Source organism: Pongo abelii, chromosome 13 (genome assembly GCF_028885655.2).
Source record: "Pongo abelii isolate AG06213 chromosome 13, NHGRI_mPonAbe1-v2.0_pri, whole genome shotgun sequence".
Taxonomy (NCBI): domain Eukaryota; kingdom Metazoa; phylum Chordata; class Mammalia; order Primates; family Hominidae; genus Pongo; species Pongo abelii.
The window spans coordinates 85,556,890-85,578,188 of NC_071998.2; the positions used below are offsets into that span (position 1 = coordinate 85,556,890).

The window sequence follows — 21,299 nt, forward strand, 5'->3', positions numbered from 1 at the left end:
CTAAAACTTTCTTTTGTTTTATTTAGGATTTTCATAATCATGAAGAAATGAAAGATCTGATGGATGAAGATTGCATTTTGAAGACAGATATTGCTATACTCAGACAGGAAATATGCACAATGAAAAATGACAACCTGGAAAAAGAAAATAAATAAGTACATTAAAATTGTTAGAGAAATAAATGCTGAACTTGAGTGTGAAACTCAATGAGGAAATGTTAACAAAAACAGCATTCCAGTATCAACAAGAGCTTAATGATCTCAAAGCTGAGAATGCAAGGCTCAATTCCAAACTGATGAAGGAAAAAGAAAGCAAGGAAAGACTGGAAGCTGACATTGAACCTTATCAGTCTAGACTGGCTGCTGCTATAAGTAAACACAATGAAAGTGTGAAAACAGAAAGAAACCTAAAACTTGCTTTAGAGAGAACACAAGATGTTTCTGAACAAGTAAAAATCAGTTCTGATATTTCCGAAGTAAAAGATGAGAATGAGTTTCTTACTGAACAACTTTCTAAAATGCAAATTAAATTCAATACCTTAAAAGATAAGTTCCGGAAGACAAGAGATACTCTCAGAAAAAAGTCACTGGCTTTAGAAACTGTACAAAACAACCTAAGCCAAACACAGCAGCAAATAAAGGAAATGAAAGAGATGTATCAAAATGCAGAAGCTGAAGTGAGTAAATCCACTGGAAAGTGGAACTATGTAGAAAAGAGGACATGTCAACTCCAACGTGAAAATCTGCGACTTGAACAGCAACTAGAGGATGTTCATCAGAAAGAGCATCATGAAGAGATAGTAATTAATATCCAAAGAGTCTTTATTGAGAGTGGAAGGAAAGACCTCCTGCTAGAAGAGAAAAATAAGAAGCTAATGAATGAATATAATCATTTAAAAGAAAGTCTCTTTCAATATGAGAAAAAGAAAAAAGAAAGAGTAGTAAGTATCAAGGAAGATAAATATTTTCAAACTTCTAGAAAGAAAATTTAAACATTTGGTTCTGGATACATGTTGAACCTAGTTGAATATAAAAATCAATAGATAAAAAGTGTGTTTACCATAGTGTATAATTCCATTTACATGAAACATCCAGAAAAGATAAATGTATAGGAACAAAAAGTAGATTAATGTTTGTGAAGGGCTGGGGCTGGAAGCTGGTAGTGACTGCTAATGGGCATGAGGGATCTTGCAGTGATGGAAATGCTCTAAAGTTGGATTGTAGAGATGGCTGCACAACTCAGTAAATTTACTAGAAATCTTTTAACTTCACGTCAAAACAGATACATTCTATAGTATGTAAATTATATTTCAACAAAGCTTTTTAGTAAAAAAAAAAAAAAAAAAAGGAAAAATGTGTTTACTATATCAGCTTAGAAACATACCTGTTTCCAGGAAATAAAAGGTAGAGCTGAGAGATGATTTACTTTGAGAAAAGACATTGTGTCACCTATGAAATTTTATTAGACACAGAGTCATGTTTTAAGGTAGATAGTCCTGTACTGCTGAAATAATAATTTGAATGTCTTTATGTTGCCACATGTTAAGACCATGATGAAGGTATAAATGGAAATGTTTACACCTGAAATGAGTATTTTCAAATTAAAATTTAATTAAGTGATTTGCTTCGACACTTAATTCTAGATTTCCCAGATGAACTGAAGTGTATTGCTGTGTCTTGTAATATCTTGCTTTAAGTAGCTTTTTATATATTTTAGTTGGTATAGCTTTATTATTCATATTAATATAACTTAAATCTGAAAATGTGTCAGTCTCAAATTACATATTTTTATGACCACGTAATGTTTTAAAGGCACCTATTTGTTATAAAATTATAATTTAGGGTAAATGTGGTAAATTTCGGCAAAACCATATTTGATTTAGTCTTCCCACTGGTATTAATAATTTACTTTGAATATTTTTATTAATAATTAGCTCATAATTTTTATTTCAAGGCTCAATGACTGTCATTTGAATATAACTTTGCCCAATACAAAGATACTGTAGCTGCCTGTGATTTATGAGTTAGGCATTAGATCCCCATTTTCAGACTAAAGAGGGGTGGCAAGCTTCATGTACAGTGGGAATGGAGTAATTACAGGAGGGAGTTGTAGGAGCTTGAAGTCAGAGAGGGAGGTACAGGCCTGTTTACCTAGGGCCTCAAAGGCCATTGGAATTTTACTTTTATTCTGAGACAGGAATCTGTTGGAAGGATTTGAACAGTTGATTGAATATGTTAGGAACTTTGAGGTTGAGTTGAGCTTCTAAGATGATTGAATGGTGGGATGAATCTGTTGTGTTAAGTAAGAGAATACCAATTTGGAAGGAGGATAACACATTCTGCATCCCTCACTGAATTCAGTAATAAATAAAAGTGTGTACATGTGATGAAAAGACGGTGAATTGATGTGTGTGGTGATAATTTTCAAAGTAGGCATGTTAGAGTTAAATATTATTAACATAATTTAATAATGAGGCAATTTATAAAATCAGTAACAAAAATATTTTATCAGGTGGTTTTGAGACAACTTCAAGAAGAAGTGGCTGATTCTCTTAAAAAATTAACTATGTTAGAGTCTCCACTGGAAGGTATATCATGTCACATTAATTTGGATGAGACACAGGCCTCAGAGAAGAAATTATTTCAAGTGGAAAGTCAAGTATGTATGGAATTTAACATGTCGACAGTTATTCTGTAGCTGGTTGAATTATATAACATGTTTTAGGATACTAATTTTGGCAGAAGCTTGATTTTGTATTTTCATTATAATTAATTATTTCCATTTTACTATCTTTATAATGTACTTTTTTTTATATTGTGACTTTTGTTCTACCATTTTGAAAAACAATTGCATACCTTTTCTCTTACAATGTGTACCCTTGGAAAAGTTGATAATTATACATCATTCCTCAGAGAAAATTGACTTTTTTCCTGTTAAACATATTTTCAAGTAATTTTTGTATTGCTATGATGAGGCAGGCCAGATTAAATCAGAGGAGAGTGTTTAATGGAATGTTCCAGAAAATTGTTTTATTTCTTCACTTTTGTGAAAGGACACAGAATCTGTGTCTATTTATTTCACAGATTCTAGGTTAACTTGTACAGGAAGGCCATTATACTATTCTTTGAAATGTACATGTTTTATGTTAATTTACAAACTATTTGAAAAGTTAGGCATTTTCTTTATTTACCTTTTATTTAAAATATACTATAAAAGTGTAGAAATATTTAGATCTGATATAGTATGTACATCAAAAATTGAGAGCTGAGAAAATTGTCTCGATCCTGCCATTGGATTTTAAAAACAGTTTCACTGAGACATAATTCATGTATCAGACAGTTCAACCATTTAAAATGTGCAACTCAGTATCTGTTAGTATATTCACAGCATTTTCATCACCCTGAAAAGTGACCCCACATCTCCTAGGCATGACTGCAACCTTCTTCCATGTCCCTCCACCTACCCCTGTTGTAGGCCAACCACCATCTACTTTTGTCTCCATAGGTTTGCCTGTTCTGCATATTTCATATACGTAGAGTTATACAATATGTAGTCCTTTATGACTGGCTTTTTCACTTAGCTTAATGTTTTCAGAATTCATGCGTGTTTTAGCACACATTGGCAGTTTACTTCTTCTTATAGTTAAATGATATTCTATTCCATGGCTATACTGGTTTTCCATTCATTCATCAGTTGATGGACCTCTAGGTTAGTTTCCACTTTTTAGCTATTATGAAAAATGCTGCTGCAAACATTCACTTACAGGTTATCATGTGGACACGCGTTTTTATTTCCTTGCCATTGGACTTTATCCTCAGAGTTAATTGGGCAGATTTCAGCACTTGTCTTGCTCATGCTATCCTTTCTGCCTTCTCAGTTTCTGTTCATCTAGCCTCATTCATTCAGACCTGGCAGACAATTTTTTTGTTTTCATGAAGCTTTCTCTGACTGTTCTGACTCTCACTGACCTTATGTGTTAGCAATTGTTGTCTAGTCTGTGCAGAAAAACTTAGTCTTTAATTTTACATGGCTTTTATTTTTTTATGGAAGATAATTTTGTCTCATAAATTTGCTTAATGGGGGAATAATATATAATATGTATGCCACCTATCCTTGCATACATTGAAAATATTTTAGCTTAGAAGTTTTTAGCATACAATTAAATACTTTATACCATACCAATTATTTCTTCGAGACCTTGACACAGTAAGGTTTATATTCTAAATGTATTTTTAGCAATTAAATACCAAATCTAAACCAATTAGTCTAATAGAGGAGAATCGTTCAATCACAAGTTTATGTTTTTCTCACTATGAAAAAGAATCTAAATTGGCCTTTTTTCACTATGCAGCCAGAATTGTGTTTCTGGACTGCTACCAGTTTGTCAGCTGAGCAGTTCTGGCTGCAGCTTGTCTGATGCACCCTAGTGCAGTCCCTCAATCTGAGTGTTCAGCAGAGTGCTTGTGAAGGCAGCAACACAGCAACAGTTGCTCAGAGGGAACTGATTCAGGAGCCTCGAGTCCAGAGTTTTCAGCTCAGTGTCTTTAGCCTGTCTCTGCTGGTCATGTCAGTTATGTACTGTTCAATCCAGGAGGTGCTATTTCATTGCAGTGTATACATAGTCATTGCCTATTGAGTCATACAGAGAGAAAAGTAAGTTATAAATTATATGCCCCCCATTTGCTGCAACTCTCGGTGGTGAGAAGAACGATTCAGCGCAGCTATAGGAGACTACTTCCATTGGCATGCCACCTACCTAACATATACAATTTTGTTAAGATATACAATAAAATTATTATGCTAATAGCAAATATTTTATGTAGCTCACTATGTTCCACGTACTAAGTGTTTCATGTTAGTCCCCAGTTAAACACCTGGTTGGGGGAGGTGGCTCATGCCAGTAATCCTAGCATTTTGGAAGGCTAAGGCAGGAGGATGGCTTGAGCCCAGGAGTTTGAGATCAGCCAGAGCAATATAGTGAGACCCTGTCTTAAAAAAATAAATAAATAAAATTAAATTAAATACTTAGCTGAGGCATGGTGGTGCATGCCTGTAGTCCCAGCTACATTGAGAGGCTGTGGTAGAAGGGTCACTTTAGCTTGGAATACTGAGGCTGCAGTGAGTGGTGATCAAGCCATTGCACTCCAGTCTGGGTAACAGAGCGAGACTCTGTCTCATAAATAAAACATTTTGTGTAGATTCCCATAGAAGTGAGTTAGATATCAGGCATAGAATTAATAGCCACTTTTATGTCTGCCTTGGGAGTAAAACATATAATAAGGGACAGCATTAAACCATCTCAATCAATAGCCTCCAACTTCTCAAGAAGGTTCTTATTTCATGAATTTCTAAGCAAGAGACTACCTGGATTAAGACATTTGGTGGACACCATTTTGAGATGAAGAATCTTGATTGGGAAGAAGGGAGATCTCTACTTGACTGGAGCTTCCCAATGATATAGTTGAGTGTCCCCCGAAAGAAACTGTAGAACAAGATGTTCATCATGCCATATCTCTATGGAAAAGGAAACTCTTTAAAAGAAAACAAAGGCAAACAATTGATAATCTGATTCTCATGGGAAAGTTTTCATTATAAAAGAAAAAAAGGGCTGGGCACCATAACTCACTTCTGTAATCCCAACATTTTGGGAGGCTGAGGTGGATGGATTACCTGAGGTCAGGAGTTCAAAAACAGCCTGGCCAACATGGTGAAACCCTGTCTCTACTGAAAATACAAAAATTAGCCAGGCGTGGTAGTGTGCAACTGTGGTCCCAGCTACTTGGGAGGCCGAGGCAGGAGAATCACTTGAACCCAGGAGGTAGAAGTTGCAGTGAGCCAAGATGACGCCACTGCACTCCAGCCTGGATGACACAGTGTGACTCCATCTCAAAAAAAAAAAGAAAAAGAAAAAAAGGGACAAAGTATACTGGTCAAAAAAAGAAGAAAGAAAGAAAAAAAGGACAAGGTATACTGGTCAATATCGTAATGGTGAGACTGTCCCCCTTTGAGATTAGAAAATAACAGTATACTCAAAGTAACATCAATAAGAACCAACATAAAATAGACAAGATTCACTATCTACAAAAGTGATCTGAACCAAGTAGCAATGTCTGAGCTTGTGGTTGACAATATTGTCTATAATATGTGTACTAGAAGGAAAAGGCCTCAAGAAAAAGGTCAGAGCTGGAAATGTAGATTAGGGAATCTAGGTCAAAGTTTTGAGATTTTAGGAGTCCTGAGATAATTTAAAAAGTGGAAAAGCAGCTGGGCGTGGTGGCTCACGCCTGTAATCCCAGTATTTTGGGAGGCCAAGGCAGGCAGATCATGAGGTCAGGAGTTCAAGATCAGTCTGGCCAACATAGCGAAACCCCGTCTCTACTAAAAATATGAAAAGTTAGCTGGGCGTGGTAGTACAAGCCTGTAATCCTAGCTACTTGGGAGGGTGAGGCAGGAGAATTGCTTGAACCCAGAAGGCGGAGGTTGCGGTGAGCTGAGATCATGCCACTGCACTCCATCCTGGGTGACAGTGGGGGACCCCGTCTCAAAAACAAACAAACAAACAAAAAACAGAAAGGAATAGGGCTGAAGAACAGAGGTTGCTGCATTTAGAAATGAAGCGGGGTCAGGGGAGCAGAGGGAACATTTGGTCCCTGCTCGCAGTTGCTGCTGAGTAAAGCAGGATAAAGTCCTTCATGACCCTTGGACTTTTTTATTGGAATTATTAAAAATCAGATTTCAGTATTAAAAACACAATAAGTGATGAAAAATAGATTTCTGGATAAGACCATGTGTCATAGAGTCCAACTGAAGGGGAGAAACAGGACAATAGAAAAACCACAAAAAGTAGACAAAAGTTGTGTTTTTGTTTATTATATAAAAAAACTTTATTTAAAGAGAAATGGTTAAGAGAAAGGGAAAAATTGAAACCTGTGGGTGAATACTTACAGAGAATGACAGTATTTAGCTCAGCCTGAAGACAGATGAGGATCAAAAATGTAATGGGAAATAGATAAGAGTTTTCTTAAAATCGTCTTAGTAAGATGTAATTTAAGAAAACTTGGAATGTCTTAAACTATAATGACAATGTTTCTAGAGCATCTTTAAAAACTAAAATGTAAATATAACTACACTTTTTTTACTAACCCTTAGTATTTTATGTGTAAAAACCGTTGTTTGTAACAAACATTTTTGGCAGTTTAAATTTCAGAAAATATAATGATGAAAGTATGAATCATTTTTAGCAGTTTTAAGAAAAGTGACTATTTTTGAAATCTGCCATTATTGGCATCAGGTTTATAAAATGCACTTTACACCCCTGCCTAAATACCTATTATTCATCAACTTAATGAGAAATAATATTTTTAAGATAAAAGAGGATCTCTAGATTTTACAAAAATAATTTTAAACACTTTTTTTTAAGCCTGAAGAAAAAAATGAAGAATTAAGGAAGCTTTCTGTGTTAATATCATCACTGGAGTATAATGTGAATCAAATAAGAAAGAAAAACCATGAATTAGAAGAAGAGGCAACTGGGTATGTTTTTCATATTGTAGAACATTTTAACCATTTATTAATTGATTTAACTCTAATTTTACTTGACTAAAACCGAGATACAAATTCATTTTATGTCTCCATTTTCATAATTAAAAGAATTCTATTTTAAAATGTATTTCAGAAACTCACAACACAACTTTATAGGCATGTGCGTCATGGGGTTGTGAGTCAGCTGAGCCGCTGAGGCAAGGTTGAGATGGAAAAATTTATATTAAAAATATGTATAAAAGAGAAACAACATAATCTGAAAATTTTTTGAATGCCAAAATATTATACTTATTTATTTATTTATTTTTATTTTTATTTTTATTTTTTGAGACAGTCTGGCTCTGTCTCCCAGGGGGGAGTGCAATGGCGCCATCTCAGCTCACCGCAACCTATGCCTCCAAGCAATTCTCCTGCCTCAGCCTCCTGAGTAGCTGGGATTACAGGCATGTGCCACCACACCCAACTAATTTTTGTATTTTTTAGTAGAGATGGGGTTTTGCAAAGTTGGTCAGGCTGGTCTCGAACTCCTGACCTCGTGATCTGCCTGCCTCAGCCTCCCAAAGTGGCATGAGCCACCATGCTCAGCCACTTATTCTTTAATGATTTTGAAAACAATGACCAAGCCTTGGATGTATAATGTCAAGTGCACTCTTCATGATCTAGTTTGAATTTTTATATCTGAAGATATTTTTGCTGTCTGTGGTCATCTTTTCTTCCTTTTGTAGTATCCTCTGCTGCATTCAAATTCTTTAAAGAAGACCTATTTGTGTCACTGAAACATCAAAATTTGTCTTGATATGTAGCTTATATTTTGTTTCTGCTTCTTTTTCTTTTAGATATAAAACATATGGAAATTTACTCATTTTACACAGATACCTCCATTGTATACACAAAGTATATGTGTTACTCAACTTCTGTTTTATAGAAATAAATTTCATATATATAAAAATATATGTATAACTTAAAAGTAATATGAGCATTCATGTTTTGATCACAGATTTTTTTTTAAAAAATGGAATGTGTCCTTGAAGCCCTGAACACAGCTACTTTTCTATTTATTTACTGAGCACTTAAGTTGGTTTTCTAATTCTAATAGACATTTTTCTGTCATTGCCTTTCTCTACATGGTTTTGTATCTCTTTCATTTTGTTGACATTATGTCAGCAAAGATCTCTAGATCTCTTCTTCAGAGTCTTTAAATTGTCACACATCTCTCTGCCCCTTTCCTTTTTTCTAAAACTGCCTGTTTCCTTTTTCTCCTCAACTCAGATATTAAAGATGTTTCCTTACTTCTCTTTTTCTACATTGAATGATCTCCTTGATGCTTTTTGTGTGTACTTTTTTTTCTTCTTATAGACTGTGGTCAATGGGTATCAAAATGTATTTTTGTGTCTTTTTCAAATGTATGTGTTTTACTTTTTTATCTTGGTTACTCATCTCTGGGTTATGGCTTATATTTAGTAATACGTTATTTTATCTTAGCATACCAACATGGATATGAATAGTTTATTTACAAAAAAGTGTATGGTTAGGCCAGGTGTGGTGGCTCACACTTGTAATCCCAGCACTTTGGGAGGCCAAGGTGGGTGGATCATTTGAGGTCAGGAGTTCAAGACCAGTCTGACCAACATGGTGAAACCCCATCTTTACTAAAAATACAAAATGAGCCAGGCGTGGTGGTACATGCCTGTAATCCCAGCCACTTGGGAGGCTGAGGCAGGAGAATCACTTGAATCCAGGAGGCAGAGGTTGCAGTGAGCCGAGATCATACCATTGCATTTCAGCCTGGGCAACTAGAGTGAAATTCCATCTCAAAAAAAAAAAAAACAAAAAAACAAAAAACTGTATGGTTGTAATACCACTTTACCTGCCATATATGCCATAAAATTGTTCTTCATATTATTTATCTAAGATTATAATTTCATATAGAATGCTTCTAAACTATGTTCAGTTGAAATTGAAAGGATCATAGTTTATAGATGTGCTTCTTTGATATGCCATAACATAATATCTGTTTAAACAAATATTAAATATTTACTCTTAAAAATATTTGACTTACTAATTCTGTACATTTCTGCAGATATAAGAAACTCCTGGAAATGACAATAAATATGTTAAGTGTATTTGGAAATGAAGACTTCGGTTGCCATGGAGACTTAAAAACAGATCAACTGAAAATGGATATTCTGATTAAGAAGTTAAACAGAAGGTAATTTTTTAAAAAAATTATTTTATCTTAAGGTCTAGATTACATGTGTGAGACGTGCAGGTTTGTTACATAGGTAAACGTGTGCCATGATGGTTTGCTGCACCTGTCAATCCATCACCTAGATATTAAGCCCTGCAGGAATTAGCTATTGATCTTGATGCTCTCCCTACTGACCCCAACAGGCCCCAGTGTTTGTTGTTCACCTCCCTGAGTCCATGTGTTCTCTTTGTTCAGCTCCCACTTATCAGTGAGAAAATGTAGTGTTTGGTTTTTTGTTCCTGCATTAGTTTGCTGAGGATAACAGCTTCGAGTTCATCCATGTCCCTGCAAAAAATGATCTCATTCATTTTTACGACTCCATGGTGTATATATACCACATTTTCTTTATCCCGTCTATCACTGATGGACATCTGGATTGATTCCATGTCTTTGCTATTGTGAATAGTGCTGCAATGAACATACAAATGCATGTATCTTTATAATAGAATAACTTATATTCCAACATACGGTAATTTTAAATCAGTTTTGGGATTAAAAATCACATAATTTGGGAACATATTAATAATGGAAAAACCCAAATTCTGCCAAAATATGTTGAGAAAATAGAGGGTAAATATACCTTTTCAGACTTTAAATGCATCAAGCTCTTAGTTAATCTTCCCCAGATCTGGGAAGACCTAGAAGGGGAGAGATTGGGCTACATTAATGAGGGCCATTTCAATCTCTTGGCCCTGCAGCAGCCATTTCAAAATATGTCAGAAAAATATATTTGGGGATTAAATAGTTTGATTTCCTTCAGCTTCTTCTCTCTGTGATGCTGTACCAGAATCAGATGAGAAAGTAAGCTGCATTATAAGAGTTAATAAAACCCATCTGATGAGATTTGATAGTTTGAAGCATGTGATTCCCAGACCATTTAGATAGAAATTGGGGCCAAAGAAAACAAGGTCTTATTCCTCAATATAAATCTCTCAGTGCTTTAAGCAATGAAAGAAAGATTTTTCATTTAATTTTACAGACTTGATACTAATGAAAAGGATAGTTTTTAAAATATAAACTTTTTCTATAAAAACGACATGCTGTTGATTCTCTTGTCTTGAACTCTGGCCAGTGATCTAAAACCAAGCAGTACCTGTCTCCAGATCACTAGTACCAAATTAATTTGGGGGGGCTTGGTAACAGGTTTATTGAGAAATAATGAACACACCAAGCCATTCACTCATTTAAAATATACAAGTCATTGACTTCAGTATTTTCAGAGAGTTATGCAGTCATCATTACAATCAATTTTAGAACATTTTCATCTCCCTGAAAACAAACCCCACATCACTTAGCCATCTTCACTAGTTTTCCGTTCCTCCCTCAGCCCTAGGGAACCATCCACCTTCTTTATATAGATTTGCCTATAAACCTCTGAAATAAAAAGCAAGTGGTCTACTGTGACTGGATTATTTCACTTACCATAATTTTTCATGCTGCATCTGTATTGTAACAGGTATTGATGCGGGGTTTTTCTCCTTAGTTCAGCTACATCTGGGTTCTTCTCTCATGACCAGCAAAAATTAAGCATGCAGACACATTGAAGGGTGAGGAGGACAGAATTCATTATGTGAAAGGAAAGCTCTCAGCAAAGACAGGGGTCCTGCAAACAGGTTTCCACCTCACAATTGAATACCAGGAGCACATGAGCTGAAGCGGCCAGGCTCCTCCTCTGCATAAGGCATGAATTCCTGGTGACTCCACCCCATTCCCCCAGTGCTTGTGGGCCTCTGGTCTGCTGCTGGCATGTCCAGGCAAGACAAGTCCAGGTTCCCTTATCCGCACTTAACATCTGGTGTAAACACTTGAGGGGCTGATTGGAGATTCTCCGGGGACCCTTCCGTATCTGCCTAGGCATTTTGCTGTCTCCTCCTAATACAGTATCAGTACTTAGTTTCTTCTTATTGCTGAGTAATATTCGATTGTATGGATACATCAAACAGTTTATTTATCCATTCACCAGGTGATGGACCTTTGGATTCTTTCCCACCCAAAGGTGATGGACGTTCTGGTTCTTTCCACTTTTTGACTCCTATTAATAATGCTGCTGTAAACATTTATGTATGAGTTTTTGTGCTTGCATGTTTTTAATTTTTCTGGAGTATATACTTATGAGTGGAATTTCTGGGTCATATGGTAACTTCATGCTTAACCTTTTGAGGAGCTGCCAGTTTGTTTTCCAAAGTGGCTGCATCACTTTACATTCCCAGCAGCTTTGGATAAGGGTTTAATTTCTTTACATTTTTCCTAACACTTACTTTCTCTTTTTTATTGAACAAAGATTTTATCCTGTGGTGTGAAGTGATACCAAATGTGGTTTTGATTTACATTTTCCTAATGACTAATTACATCAAGCATCTATTAATGTGCTCATTATCCATCTTTATATCTTCTTTGCAGATGTATCTATTCAAAATCTTTGCCCATTTTTTAAATTGAGTTATCCTGTTATTTATGAATTGCAAAGGTTCTTTACTTATCCTATATATGTAAGTCGCTTATCAGATATATGCTTTTCAAATACTTTCTTCTACTTAGTGTCTTGCCTTTTCACTTTTTAATACTGTCTTCTCAAGCACAGCAGTTTTCAATTTTGAAGTCCATTGAATCCATTTTTCCTTTGGAGTCATAGCTAAGAAAACACTGCCAAATGCAGTCACAAAGATTTATACCAGGGTTTTCTTCTGAGAGTTTTATAGTTTTAGCTGTTAGAGTTAACTGTTTTATTTTGAGTTAATTTTTAAATAAGATATTTGGTCCAAATTTATTTATTTTTTGCATGTGGATACCCAGTTGTCCCAGCACCATTTGTTGAAAAGACTATTCTTTTCCCGTTTTGTTCTTTTGTTAACCTTATATAAAATCAATTGACTGTAAATGTGCAGGTTGATTTTTAGATTATCAATTCTTAGTTTGTTTATGTCTATTCTTATGCCAAGGCCAAAATGAATTTACTGAGAAGTTTTTTTCAATCATGTTGCATATTACCAGTTGTCTTATATCATAATAAAAATTAAATTTAGTGGAATATTTTTAACTTCACCTTTTCTGTCTCAAAGGAGTCTCTGGCCAGCTTATACCTTACTTACTCTAAGACATGATGGGAAGCCAGGCCTACAAGGCACACTTTATTTGTCTTTTTCTCCATTCAAACCTTTAGTCTCTTTTCCATTGCCTCCCACTATAGTTTTATTTTCAGTAAGTTTTGGTCACAGGATCTGCTGACATAGTCTAATATTTAGTGCATTATGTTTTGCTAACTCATTGTAATTCATAGAATCTTCCATAGGTGTTTACCATCCAGGAAGGAGAAGTTAAAGTCTGAGCCACCAGCTTTCCTCAGTGGAAATCAAGTGAAGTCATCATCTTGCAGTTCTTAGATCCTCTTTCCACCTGGCAGCTGGTTCTCTTGGGTAGCACTGTGGCTAATCCTTTTCTTGGTGCAGATCTTGCATTCTCAGAAACCACAGTTCCCTGTACTGACCTCCTTTTACTGAAACAGAGGTGCATAGCTCTGCTTTCTAGCTCAGTAGAGGATTCTTGAAATATAAAGTTTAACTCATTCCAAGAAAAGGTCTTAGGAGTGCAGCACTTCAAAATCAGGTAATGTTCAGGCAATTTATCAGAGACACATAGTAGATTAGTATTTTGACTTTCAAAATTTCAGAGCCAAGTTGTGTTCTCTAGAGAAGCATTGTGGTATAACAGCATTGTGGTATAACATACAGAAGGGATGGTCTTAACTTCTCCAAACAAACAAGCTTGAAGTAAGGTAAAGGAGAAATTGCATTTGATTTCTTAACACTTAAAGCACATTATGTTTATTTTACTTCTGTGAAGACTAAAAATCATTTCATAATGTTCTCCTTATTTCCTCATTGAGAAAAGGAAAATAAAAATTAAATACTAGATTGATTAATAAATACTCAAAGCTTATCTTTTAGAATTTTAGTTAATTCAAATCAGGTAAATGTCTGATTTTGATTGTGTAACCAAGTGTTTTCAAATCGTATGTCTTCTTGCTTCCCAGTCTTATTTCCTAACTTGAGGGGAAATTGTAAGGAGACACCGTTGCCTTGTTATCAGAGTTCACAATTGAAGGAGTTTTAGGAAAAGTTCCTCCTCAGCAGCTTGTCTTTCTCCTGGTTATCTGCTGCTTCTCAATAGTGTTTGCCATCAATAAATTAACCTCAACATTTATTAGATCCTACTTTAAAGGAGACTGTTTTCTGCTGCATAAGTTATGTTTCCTGTTGTCTCTTTTTAAAGCTTATTTTTCTAACAATTACCCAGAGTTTTGTGGCTTAAAAGAAAAACACTGATTTTGTTCATGAACCTGTGGTTTGGAAAAAGCTTGGCCAGGACAGCTTGCCTCTGCTTGCCTCAGCTTCCCTAGGAACAGCTGATCAGTTGGGGAAATGGAGTCGTCTGAAGTTTTGCTCACCTGTATATTTTGGATATTAGTCCCTTATTAGATTAATAGCTTGACAACATTTTCTCCCATTCTACAAGTTTTCTCTTCACTCAGTTGTTAGCTGGACAGAAGCTTTTTAGCTTAATGTAGTACCATTTGTCTATCATTTGTTTTTTGCCTATGCTTCCAATGTCTTACCCATAAAAATCTTTGTGCAGACTAATGTCTTCAAGCATTTTCCCTATATTTACTTATAGTAGTTTGATAATTTTGGGCCTTATATTTCAGTCTTCAATCGATTCTGAGTTTATTTTGTTATATTGTGTTACATAGGAAGCTATTATCATTCTTCTCCGTGTGGATATTTAGTTTTCCCATTGCCATTCGTTGGAGAGGCAGTCCTTTCCCCAGTGTTTGTTCTTGGCACCTTCACCCAAAATCAGTTGGCTGGAAATATGTGGATTTATTTCTGGGTGCTGTATTCTATGGCCTTTACCCCAAGAATCATTACTTCTTAAAATGCATTCAAATTAGCATGAAACATTTGCAGTTTAAGGAAAGGCTTATGGCATCAGAATCCTTATTTACAGGATTCATTATTTTGTGTTTTTTTGAGATAGGGTCTTGTCTGTCATCTAGGAAGAAGGGCAGTGATGTGGTCATAATTCACTGCAGCCCTGAACTCTGGGTACAAGCCATCTTTTTTTGCCTCAATCTCCCAACTAGCTGGGTTTACAGGCATGAGCCACCATGCCCGGCTAATTTTAAAATATATTTTTGTAGAGATGGAGGTCTCACTATGTTGCTCTGGCTGATCTCAAATTCCTGGCCTCAAGTGATCTTTCTGCCACAGCCTTTTAAAGTGCTGGGATTACAGGCATGAGCCACCATGCCTAGTATAGAGTATTATATTATTTTCAAAGTCTTATTCCTAGAGCCATTTATTGACTTTGGCCTAAATAACTCAATATGATATCTCTGAAACTTTTTTTGACATATGGGGAATGATAGTGAGGGAAGGGGGTTAGATACTTTTTAGTAAGAGATAACTTAGTGCCTTTTAAGGAGGAACAAAAAAAATTATCAGAAAAATAAAAGTAAGATGAAGTGCAAAAGTTCTATGGCAAAGATGATGATAGTAAATAATATATTTTTGTGACTCATGGTAGCTTTAACTTTGTTCTTAAAATTCTGAGTAATTTAAGGGTTCACATTTGAAGAATCTACTGCATTACAGATAATAATTTATTGCAAGTAAATGCATTTCAAAATTTGCTATTAGTTTTGTATTAGATTATTCTCAGCCTACTTCATTATCAAGCTATACTATTTTATTCATGCAGTTTGATGATCTTACGGCATAGAAGGAAGCTGTATCTTCAAAATGTGTCAATTTGACTAAAGACAATCAAGTTCTTCAACAGGAGTTATTATCTATGAAAAAAGTACCACAGGAATGTGAAAAACTTGAGAAGGATAAAAAGATGTTGGAAGAAAAAATATTAAATCTTAAGACACATATGGAAAACAATATGGTAGAACTTAGTAAACTAGAAGAATATAGATCAGAGCTAAATGAAAGGGCAATGCAGACAGTAGAAAAATTAGAAGAAATCCATTTACAGGTTAGTTTTTTAAATCAGGTAAGTTTATCTGTAATGTGCTTTCATTTATTTCACTGCAAATTATATTTTGGATATGTATATATTGTGTTTCCTCTGCCTCTCTTGTAGCAATTTGCTTTGTAGAGTTCTAGAAAAAAAATGGCATCTGTTTTTTCTTTTAAATATTTAAATTTCCATTATTATTATAACAAAATCAATCTTTCAGAGTAATGATTCTCACTGTGGAGTCATTTGATGATTAAGACCAGTTGGCATAAGAAAAAATTGTGATTTAGAAATTATGTGATACTTTTGAATTGGTCTTAAGCTACATTGTTGGTTGATCACTTTTTAAAATTTTGAATGGATTCTATTACTTTTTATATGACCAGATTACATTAATACTAACATAATTATGATTTCAAATTTTTATAAATCAGACTTAATTCTGAATTCAGTTATTAGTTTTGATATTGCTGATAAACATTTTAAGCTTCAGCCTCTTTTTTTAACATATTCAAAATTGCTCTTTGAATCACTGACTCAAAATGAAAGGCAACAAACACATTAGATTGTAATTGTTTTAAAAGTGTATTCTTTTCATTTGTTTTAGAAACAAGCACAATATGAAAAACAATTAGAGCAGTTAAACAAGGATCATATGGCTTCACTAAATAAGAAGAAACTCACACTTAAAGATGTGGAACGTAAATTCTCCAAAATGGAAACTGCTTATGAAGAGGTTACAACTGAATTAGAAGAATATAAGGAAGCCTTTGCAGTAGCTTTGAAAGCTAACAATTCCATGTTAAAAAAATTAACGAAGTAAGTCAAAACATACACTCATAGAAAATGAATTAAACTCATTAATTTGTTTTGAAAGCATAATTTTCAAAACAGGATATAAGTAGAAAGTGAATGCTAATTTGACAATGTAATTTTGGAAAATAATGTTAGTAAATAATCTTACCTTTAAAATGTTAGTCAAGGATAGTTTCTGTCTCTCCTCTAATTTTTTTTTTTTTTTTGCTTTTGTGTGGCTTTTTTCCCCTGAAAAGTCTCATGTAGCTAATCTGTTAGTTTTTTTAATAAGTATTTTTGAAGCTTTATAATTAATAAAGTGATCATTATAAAATTACTTGTCAGAATTTCCCTAAATAGAAATATTAATGCGTTTAATTTATTTTTCAGTAGATCACAACCTAAACCGAAAGTGTCAAGTGGTACTGCTACTCTGGGCACAATCGTTTTTGATTGTGATCTTTAGTATTATCACTAGAGGGTGCCTCAAGAAAGACTATTTTTGTAACATTTTCAAGATGTTACAGAAAGGCATCCTTGTGAAATAGGGAATAATTATCACAGGAATTTAAAGAAGTGTAATTCACAAAGTGGTTAGAAAATAACACCTTGTTCAGCCTGAAGGGGTGTGTGGAAGGCAGAAAGAACAAGCCCCACCTCCAGTGCGTTGGTCACAGTGCTGGGAGCTAATTGCCTTCAGAGATGCTTTAGTTCTTTTTGGTCCCCAACCAGACAATCTAGTTCTCCCCTAGGAGTTGTTGCTCTGAATTATTCCTCAGTGCCAAATGTTTAATCGTTCCTAGATAATGGGTGAAATGTACAACGGTGAAACCTAAAACTGGCTTACTAAACACAAGTATTCCTAGATTTTTTTCATTCATTTTAGTTTTCTTAACCTACATTAAGGAGTACAACATGATGTTTTGATATAATTACTTCTAGTGAAGTGGTTCTTATAATCAAGCAAATCAACATATTCATTTTCCCACATTATTACCCTTTAAATACAAGTATTTGTAATGGAATCTTCAGAATCTTACAATTAGAGCCATTTTAGAAGGCAGCAAGTTTTACCTTTTGAGCCATACATCACTGATAGCCATTTCTCTTCCCTGTCTACTTTGTTTGAACTGCTTGTTCAGTAGAAATCACCTTAGAAACACAGGTACTTCTTTAGAACGATTTTAAAATTATAATTCCTTACAACAGGTATGCTCTCACACACCTTCAGTGTGAAAACATTCTTTAGTGGATAATTTGGTTTACTCTCAGGGCAAGTTTTTAAAAACTGCAAGTCATTAAGAATCATTTAAGGAAAAATGAAATACTAAGCATTTGTCTTTGCTATCTTTAGGGATTGAATAAGAAAATAGCAATGATCAGCACTAAGCTCCTTACGGAGAAAGAGCAGGTGAAATATTTTCTCAGCACTCTTCCTACGAGGCCAGACCCAGAGTCACCTTGTGTTGAAAATCTTAGTAGTATAGGACGCAACAGAAAATATATTGCCAAAATGCCCATAAGAATTCCTACTTCAAACCCACAGACTTCAAATAACTGCGAGAACTCCTTGACTGAGGTTAGTTATGTGACCGTTTCTCTTTCGGGTTTCATTTCTCTAATATAATTCTTGTTTTTAATTTGGTGAAATACTGAGTTATTCTGTTGACTTATGCATGTTAAGTAAAGATTATAATTAGCTGTGTTAACACAGAAAGGAAATGGGAATGTTACATTTTGCTCTCATTTTCAAGAGATACCCATTTGCTAACTTTATTCAATAAATGTGACTAAACTGACACATTTAAAATTTATTTAAAAGCTGCATTTAAGTTAGGTTTTAGAAATTGCATGTTATTGCCTGATAACTGACGATATACTTTGAGATGCTTTGGCTTACTCTCTAATTGATTGTAGTTTAGCTGTGGTTCACACCACATTTTTTTTTTTTTTTTTTTTTTTTTTTGAGGCAGTGTCTCACTCTGTCGCCCAGGCTGGAGTGTCATGGTGCCATCTCAGCTCACTGTAACCTCCACTGCCTGGGTTCAAGCGATTCTCCTGCCTCAGCCTCCTGAGTAGCTGAGACTACAGGCGCCCACCATTACACCCAGCTAACGTTTGTATTTTTAGTAGAGACAGGGTTTCACCATATTGGCCGGGCTGTTCTCGAAATCCTGACCTTGTGGTCTGCCTGCCTCAGGCTCCCAAAGTGCTGGGATTACAGGCTTGAGTCACCGTGCCTGGCTCATGTCACTTTTAAAGTTTCTTTGCACCAGCCAGGTGCGGTGGCTTATGCCTGTAATCCCAGCACTTTGGGAGGCTGAGGCAGGTGTGTCACAAGGTCAGGAGTTCAAGACCAGCCTGGCCAAGATGGTGAAACCCCGTCTCTACTAAAAGTACAAAAAAAATTAGCTGGGTGTGGTGGTGGGCACCTGTAATCCCAGCTACTAGGGAGGCTGAGGCAGAGAATTGCTTGAACCCGGGAGGCAGAGGTTGCGGTGAGCAGAGTTTGCGCCACTGCACTACAGCCTGGGTGACAGGGCAAGACTCCGTCTTGAAAATAAAAAATTTTTGAAAAAGTTTATTTGCACCATCTCAACTCTTCTCATCCATAATCACAACTGAATGATTGGCATCCAAACACTTTACCCCACATATGGATGTTTATTATATAGTAGAATCCAAAATAATTGCATTTTATGAATTACACAAAACACTAAAATGTTCATTTCCATTTTTATGTTAAAAGCTTTGTGCTTGGCCAGGTGCAGTGGCTGACACTTGTAATCCCAACATTTTGGGAGGCCAAGGCAGGCGGATCACCTGAGGTCAGGAGTTTGAGACCAGCCTGGCCAACACGATGAAACCTGTCTCTACTAAAAATACAAAAATTAGCAAGGCATGTTGGCAGTCATGTGTAATCTCAGATACTTGGGAGGCTGAGGCAGGAGAGTCACTTGAACCCAGGAGACAGAGGTTGCAGTGAGCCAAGATCATACCACTGCACTATAGCCTGGATGATGGAGATTCCATCTCAAAAAAAAAAAAAAAAAGTTTTGTGCTTTTCTTACATAAGAGTACATCCTCTGACTATAAAAATCCTGGAAGAAAACCTAGGAAATACTCTTCTGGACATCATACTTGTCAATTAATTTATGACTAAGTCCTCAAAAGCAATTGCAAGCGTAACAAAAATTGACAAATGTGATCTAATTAAGCTAAAGAGCTTCTGCACAGCATGAGAAACTATCACGGATTTAACAGACAGCCTAAAGAATGGAAGAAAATATTCACAAATTATGGATACAGCAAACTCCTATTATCCAGAATCCATAAGAGACCTAAACAAATCAACAAGCAAAAAATAAACAACACCAGTAAAAATGGGCAAAGGACATGAACAGACACTTCTCAAAATAACACATGTAAGTGGCCCACAAGCATAAAAAATGCTTACCATTGCTAATCATTAGAAAAATGCAAGACAAAACATCAGTGAGATACCATTTCATACAAATCAGAATGACTTTTGTTAAAAAGTTAAAAACATAAAAAAGTTAAAAAAAACAATGTTGGGGAGGCTGTCGAGAAAAGGGAACACACACCATGTGTGGCAATGTAAATTAGTTCAGCTACTATGGGAGCAGTTTGGAAATTAAGAACTAAGAATCACCATTGGATGTAGCAACCCCATTACTATACTAGGGGTATAACAAAAGGACAATAAATCATTGTAACAAAAAGATGCGTGCACATGTATTTTCATTGCAGCACTATTCACAATAGCAAAGACATGGAGTCAATCCAGGTGCATCCAAGGTAGATTGAAAATCCAAGGTAGATTGGAAAATTCCATATATACCACGGAATACTATGCAGCCAGAAAAAGAACAAAATCATGTCCTTTGCAGCAACATGGATACAGCTGGAATCCACTCTCCTAAGCAAACTAACACAAAACAGAAACCAAATATCTCATGTTTTCATTCATGTGGGAGCTACACATTGGGTGCACATTGTCATAAACATGGGAATAACAGACACTGGGAAATAAGAACAGGGAGGGACAGAGTGGGCCAGGGCTGAAAAGCTACTTATTGGGTCCTATGCTCACTATCTGTGTGATGGGTTCAATTGTACTCCAAACCTTGGCATCCCTCAATATACCTTTGGAAGAAACCTACACAGGTATCACCTTAATTTAGAATACAAACTAGAAAAAAAAAAACAAGAAAAATTTACTATAAAAAAAGTTTACTATAAGTAGAGAATAGAAGTTTCATTTTAAGATAAAATTTATTGAAGTAAAAAATGGATTAAACTTTTATAAAGGGCAGAATTTTGCTAAGAATTTCGAAGCAATGCATTCATTGCAAAAGATGACTTTAATTATTTAATTTTTTTTTTTTTTTTTTTTTTTTTGAGTCAGGGTCTCACTCTGTCGCCAGGCTGGAGTGCTGTGGTGCAATCTTGGCTCACTGCAACCTCCACCTCCTGACTTCAAGCAATTCTCCTGCCTTAGCCTCCCTGGGACAGGTGTGTGTCACCACGCCCAGCTAATTTTTGTATTTTTAGTAGAGATGGTGTTTCCCCATGTTGGCCAGGATGGGCTCAATCTCCTGACCTCATGATCTGCCTGCCTTGGCTTCCCCAAGCTGGGATTACAGGCATAAGTCACCACACCTGGCCA

The 21,299-nt window shown here is 35.5% G+C and overlaps 1 protein-coding gene and 1 pseudogene across 1 annotated transcript in view; both read left to right on the forward strand.

The window, feature by feature from the left end:
• Nucleotides 1-991, forward strand: part of LOC100455062 (putative ankyrin repeat domain-containing protein 20A2) — a 45,350-nt gene extending 44,359 nt beyond the window's left edge. Inside the window, 3 exon segments of the mRNA XM_003777404.4 lie at nucleotides 27-151; nucleotides 153-194; nucleotides 196-991. Of these exon segments, the coding sequence (XP_003777452.3) occupies nucleotides 27-151; nucleotides 153-194; nucleotides 196-991 (963 nt within the window).
• Nucleotides 992-7,345: 6,354 nt separating this feature from the next.
• Nucleotides 7,346-18,182, forward strand: LOC129047929 (ankyrin repeat domain-containing protein 18A-like; annotated as a pseudogene).
• The last annotated feature ends 3,117 nt before the right edge of the window (nucleotides 18,183-21,299 follow it).